The 6,716-nt window shown below is 44.7% G+C and overlaps 1 protein-coding gene across 1 annotated transcript; it reads left to right on the top strand.

The window, feature by feature from the left end:
- Nucleotides 1-4,866: 4,866 nt before the first annotated feature.
- On the top strand, nucleotides 4,867-6,079 carry LOC147884523 (uncharacterized). Its single transcript, XM_087398042.1, has 2 exons — nucleotides 4,867-5,399; nucleotides 5,481-6,079. Exons 1-2 carry the CDS (start codon nucleotides 4,918-4,920, stop codon nucleotides 5,914-5,916), a joined length of 918 nt encoding a protein of 305 aa, XP_087254168.1. The 5' UTR covers nucleotides 4,867-4,917; the 3' UTR covers nucleotides 5,917-6,079.
- Nucleotides 6,080-6,716: the final 637 nt, after the last annotated feature.

The following is a 6,716-nucleotide window of genomic DNA, read 5'->3' as shown; positions in this document are numbered from 1 at the left end:
AATGGTAATGCTGCACAGAATGCACAGCAGCAATCACAAAATATCAGTGGACCTGGAGTGTCCTCTACCAGTGGTTCACATACTTCGCCATGGACAGGCAGATTGAGATCAGGAGAATCCCCTCAAAGTAATGCAGAGAGTGGTATGCAGGTATCACGAAAAGGAAAAGAGAAGGTAGATCAGCCCATGTTTGATGTGAATGCAGGTCACTCTTGTGTGGATGGTGAATCCAGTGGCTCAGAATAGAGCATTGATGATGAGTTGGGTATTCCTTCTGTTGTTACACCTGGAGTAAGGAAGACCAGGGATGTTTTGAGAGCACCTGGAAGTGAGCCTATTTTGCGCAGGTCTACCAGGGTTAGGTATCCTGTGGATAGGCTGAAATATGATGGATTTACAGCCATTCACTATGCCTATATGGTCAAAGTGATACAGGAACCAGAACCCACTTCTTTTGAGCAAGCCATGGGAAATGAAAAATGGGAGAAAGCCATGGATGAAGAAATGGATGCCTTGGATGCTAATGCTACATGGGAATTGGTGCCTTTGCCTAAAGGCAAGAATGCAATTGGTTGTAAGTGGGTTTATAAGATCAAGCACAATGCAGATGGTTCTGTGAATAGATACAAGGCAAGATTAGTTGTCAAGGGGTATGCACAGACATATGGCATTGATTATGAAGAAACTTTCAGCCCGGTTGCAAGGATGGCAACCGTAAGAGCAGCCATTGCTATGGCTGCATCAAAGGGATGGTCTTTACATCAGATGGATGTAAAGAATGCCTTCTTGCATGGTGATTTGCAAGAAGAGGTCTTTATGGAGCAGCCAGCAGGTTATGTTCATGCTACTCATCCTGAGTTTGTTTGCAGGTTGAAGAAAGCCTTGTATGGCCTGAAGCAAGCACCTAGAGCATGGTCTGACAAGATAGGACAATATCTTGTCACTATTGGCTTTCAGATTTCCAAGGCAGATTTCTCACTCTATGTGAGAAAAACAGAGAAAGGGATTATGCTGCTGGTCATTTATGTTGATGATTTGATCATCACAGGTGATAGTGATGAAGATATCCTTCATGTGAAAATGCTATTGAGGCAGAAGTTTGAGATGAAGGATTTGGGAGAGCTGCGTTATTTCTTGGGCATTGAGGTGATTAGATCACCAAGTGGGATACAGCTCTTACAGAGGCAGTATGGATTGGACATGCTGTCCAAATATGGGATGACAGGCTGTAAGCCTTTCAGTTCCTTTGGAGCAGAATGTGAAGCTGAGCACAGATGCAGGTGAGCTTCTGGACGACCCTACTATGTACAGACGCATAGTAGGAAGTTTGATTTACATGACTATTACCAGGCCAGATTTGAGCTATGCTGTTGGGTTGGTAAGTCAGTTTATGCAGGCTCCAAGGAAACCACATTTGGATGCGGCTAGACGCATACTCAGGTATGTGAAGTCCACATTGCAGTATGGACTATTTTATGAGGCTGGGGTTCAGATACAGTTGCATGGATACACTGATGCTGATTGGGCTGGTAGTATTTCTGATAGATGATCTACCAGTGGATATGTGTTCTCTTTTGGGAGTGCTGCAATCACTTGGAGCAGCAAGAAACAGCCTACAGTTGCCTTGTTGAGCACAGAGGCTGAGTACAGGGGTGCAGCAATGGCTGCATGTGAGGTAGCTTGGTTGCATAAGCTACTCTATGATATGCATCAGTCTACGGATGGGCCGGTTGTCATTTATTGTGACAACATGAGCAGTATACACTTGGCAAAGAACCCAGTCTTTCATGCTAGAACAAAGCACATTGAGGTGCATTATCACTATGTGTGGGAGAAGGTTTTACTAGGTCTTATTGATCTAGTTTATGTCAGCACAGAGGATCAGGTAGCTGACATATTCAGGAAAGCATTGGGCGCAGAGAAGCTGCGCAAGTTCAGAGACCTGCTTGGTGTGCAGGATTTGGGATTGAGCTCGAGGGGGAGTGTTGAGATATCGAGCTCCACTCGAGATATGCCAGGGTGACCGTTGGGTACGTATGTCACCGACTTGTTAGCTGGAGATGCGGTTGGTACACCGCCCACGAATAATAGCTGGATGACAACTATCCTTATCTACACTAGTTCGTGGCTCAGTTAGTATGCCACCTTAGTTAGTTGAGTTTGGTTTGAGACCCACATATAGGGTTCTTCTATTTCTTTGTACGAGAGTTCTTTTGGCTTACACAACTAAGAAGAGGAAAACTGTTTTCAGCCTCCACCTTTGTGTGTATTCCCCCATTGTGCATGTGAGAAAGCCGCAAGTGAGACTCCTTCCCTCTCTCCCACAATCTTCACAGTAGAGAGGAGGGGGGCTCGTTGGCGAGGCTGGGGAAGTCTTCGAGGCGGAGGGTGAGGATATCCACCTTGTTGAGGGTAAGCATCTAAGGGAGGACCATGCATTTGAGGTGGAGGCGGTGGATACATCCCTGATGAGGGGTGGGGGTATGCCCCTGAGTTAGACCCCCCGGGTTGTTGTTGCAGGAATTGAGGGGGTTGCAGAGGGACAATCATCTTCTTTGAAGCGGGGTCAGACTGAACTTTATCAAACTTTTGAGCAATCTCATGTGCTAGCACCATAGTTTCTGGATTCTCCCATTTAAGTTTGAGGCGGAATTCATCACTCACTCCTGCTACAAGGTAGCCCAGCACATGCTGAGTCATTCCAGCTCGAAATCCGACATTGTCCTCCTGTGTGGCAATCAAACGGTCCAGGAGCACGGCGGGTCGATCCACATATCAACGTGCCGTCTCACCTTCTGACTACTTCAAGTTTGCCACCTGTAGGTACACATTCTCCGGATGCTGAAATACTCAATCATAGATGATGTCAAGGATACAACCCATCGGGCTATATGTACCTTTCTCGGTGGGTGTTCACCAAAATTTTTTGGGAAAAACCTTCAAATTAAAAATTTACGAGTCTTTTTTAAGATTTTGGAGGTCTTTTCACTTAAATATAATTAAAATGGCCTCAAATTTACAATATTAAAAACCTTCACTCCCAAAATGTCAAGGTTTTTGTAGATTTAACAACATTAAACCTATGCCTTTGGTGAACATTCATAACTCGCTTTCCTTTATAGCCATGGAAATAGTAGATGGTCAACGCAGCTCGATGGTGCTTCAACGTGTGGATCACTCTATGTTTTGGGCATTGAACGATTACATGTATTAGGTGCACGGAGCGATGAGTCTAAGCTTGTGGAGCAAGGACCGCTACCAGTTGCTAGAGAGGGGGGGTGGGGGGTGAAGGGCGGGGTGTGGGGGCTAAGGGGGAGAGGGGTTCGGGTGGAGGGGGTGCTAGAGGGGGCGGGGGGGTGGAGGGGGTATGGAGGGGGTGGGGGGCAGAAACGGGGGGTGGAGGCTATCCTTTAAGGGGGGATACATGGTAGTTATGGATCTTGTCCCATGGCTTGTGAGTCAACTCCAATAGCCATACTTGAGTATGAACCTCTGATCATGTGCATATGCCTCTGAGCCCTGCTTGCTTCTGTTGAGCCTTTGAGCCATGCAGATGTACCTCTAAACTAAGTTCTATTGTAAGTCTCTAAGCTCATTGGTAGGACATGCCATGTTCTCACTTGTGATTAGCTCGGTGATTACAAACACTTGTGATGTCCTTTCCACGAGATTAGACACTACTAGTTTTTAGGTAAGACCTTCCTAGAGCCTTGCTATAGAGTCTTAGTTATATTTCATGCAATAGGCTCAGTCCCCTATGACCCGAAGGGAGGTCTGTTGGTATTTCGATGTGTCCTTGAGTGGTGTGACTCTATCGTGTGTTTGGTTGAAGGGTCAATGGACATGTGACATCACACATGATGTCAAGGATACAGCCCATGGGGCTATATGTAAGTTTCTCAGTGGATGTTCACAAATTTTTTTTGGGGAAAGACCTTCAAATTAAAAAATTACGAGTCTTTTTCAAGATTTTGGAGGTCTTTTCACTTAAGTATAACTAAAATGGCCTCAAATTTACAATTTTAAAAACCTTCACTCCCAAAATGTCATGTGGGTGTTTGGTTGAAGGGTCAATGGACATGTGACATCACACATGATGTCAAGGATACAGCCCATGGGGCTATATGTAAGTTTCTCGGTGGGTGTTCATGAAATTTTTTTGGGGAAAAACCTTTAAATTAAAAATTTACGATCTTTTTCAAGATTTTGGAAGTATTTTCACTTAAGTATAACTAAAATGTCCTCAAATTTACAATTTTAAAAACCTTCACTTCCAAAATGTCATGTGGGTGTTTGGTTGAAGGGTCAATGGACATGTGACATCACACATGATGTCAAGGATACAGCCCATGGGGCTATATGTAAGTTTCTTGGTGGGTGTTCACGAAATTTTTTTGGGGAAAAACCTTCAAATTAAAAATTTACGAGTCTTTTTCAAGAAGGTCTTTTCACTTAAGTATAACTAAAATGGCCTCAAATTTACAATTTTAAAAACCTTCACTCCCAAAATGTCATGTGGGTGTTTGGTTGAAGGGTCAATGGACATGTGACATCACACATGATGTCAAGGATAGAGTCCATGGGGCTATATGTAAGTTTCTCGGTGGGTGTTCACGAATTTCTTTTGGGGAAAAACCTTTAAATTAAAAATTTACGAGCCTTTTTCAAGATTTTGGAGGTCTTTTCGCTTAAGTATAACTAAAATGGCCTCAAATTTACAATTTTAGAAACCTTCACTCCCAAAATGTCAAGGTTTTTGTAGATTTAACAACATTAAACCTCTGCTTTTGGTGAACACTCATAACTCGCTTTCCTTTATAGCCATGGAACCGTTATGATGATCAACGCAGCGTGATGGCGCTTCAACACTCCCTGTTTCGGGCGTTGGACGATTACCTGTATCAGGCGCACGGAGCGATGAGTCTAAGCTTGTGGAGCAAGGACCGCTACCAGTTGCTGGACGTGCTGATTAAGCTAGACAGGGTGAATGGCAAGGAGATGGTGAACAGAGCCGGAAGCATTCTAAACACAGGGCGTTGGTCCAACGAGGCAGAGATCCCCACGCGTTGGAACAGGGGTGTCCCGGGAGGACCCATTTTGAGCAGAACCCAGCAATTGAAAGACGGAGACGATGGTGTGTACGAGGAGAGCACGGACGCGGACATAATTGGTGTGGATCTCCAATGGTCGCATGAAATCATAGCGTCCATTTTCGGCAACAAAGCTGCTACAGGCGTGACCGCCAGTGTTCAGGGCCGCCACGGGGGGCTCACCCTCAGTCTCCAGAACGTGAGCTACGAGAGAGTCAAGGACGATGTTTTGCTGGGTGGAAACGGTGTGCCTTTGTGGGAGCCGGATGTTCGACGCTTCAAACAGCTGGGATGGATGCCGAGCGGAAGGTGAGTGCCCAAACTCTCATTCCGACCCCTAAATTTCGGAATATATGAACTGACCTGCTTTACATGAGTTTTCCCGATCAGACTGGGCGACAGAAAGTGGGATCTGTGGATTGTGAAGGAGATAAGGTACTCAACCGAGATGATCGTGAGCAGCAGTGAGAGCACGGTGCTGGGTGCAAACATCGCGGCTGAACTTCCCGTGGTAGGAGTTGGCTCTCACTTGATCGGACATCGGACGGGGGATGCGACGGTGCATTTCAGGGCTAAAAATTCAGACCGGTTCCCGTTTGCTCTGAAAGTCCTCAGGATGAGATACTCAAAGCATGAGCACAAGCTGCTGCGTAAGGCCGGCATCGACCCGCGTGGCGGAACGAGGCAACTGGTGGTTTGCAAGGCCTTACCCGATGATGTTGTGGACGATCTTTCGGGTCTGCTGGGAGGGGATGAAGGCACTACCCTGTCTCTAATGTTAGCTACGGACGACACTGTGGAAGGCGTTTCGGACATGCGGCTTTAGGTGCCCGCGACGAAGATGAAGACCACTACGGGCAAGACTAAACTCTCGTAAACAATTCTCATCGGCCTTAGGTATAATATTATATGGATGGCTCTCCACTCTAAATAAGAGATTGAAGCATGACAACGACGACGACTACTATCTAATATATGCAAAACTACAAATTGGCCCAGCTTGCTCACATATTTGCCTCATCTCTCTCTCTCTCTCTCTCTCTCTCTCTCTCTCATAGAGGTGGAAGTATATTGGTAAGAAGGTCACAACATGGTAGACAGGAATCAAGAGATATATGGTAGTTGTTCCCACTCAACAAAATGGTGTCATGGAGATGAGAAGTAGGATTTATTGCGTTCATCATCAATAGAATGAAGACGATTGATGGATTTACACAGGCAACTTGTTTAGGTTAAAAATCCCTCAATTGGTAGTTCTCATGCTTTTGATTCTAAATCGTGCATTATATCCCAGATTGGAAGAGGAAGAACCTAGATTTAAAGTCCAAAGAATGTATATTCATCGGGTATAACATGAATACTGTGACGTCCAAAATTGATATTTTTTATTTGGCATTGGTATTGTTTTTCTCTATGTTTGATAAGAGTTTGACTATCAAGTGATAGCTTAGCGGCTCTCACTTATTTCTATTTTCTAAGATATTGAATAGGATTGAGAGGATGAGTGGAATGGATCATTATAAATACCATGTGTATGAATGATAAATACCTTGGTATAGGATGAGAGTTATTTGTGTATGGGATATTATGGAGTTTTTAGAAAATAGAAAGAGTGAGTCATATAAA

The sequence above is a fragment of the Dipteris shenzhenensis genome, chromosome 26 (assembly GCF_047967505.1).
Source record: "Dipteris shenzhenensis isolate YYH24624 ecotype China chromosome 26, Dip_SZ_1.0, whole genome shotgun sequence".
NCBI classification, from domain to species: Eukaryota; Viridiplantae; Streptophyta; class Polypodiopsida; order Gleicheniales; family Dipteridaceae; genus Dipteris; species Dipteris shenzhenensis.
Note: the sequence above shows the minus strand (reverse complement) of the source record. Positions and strands in the feature narration are given on the sequence as shown.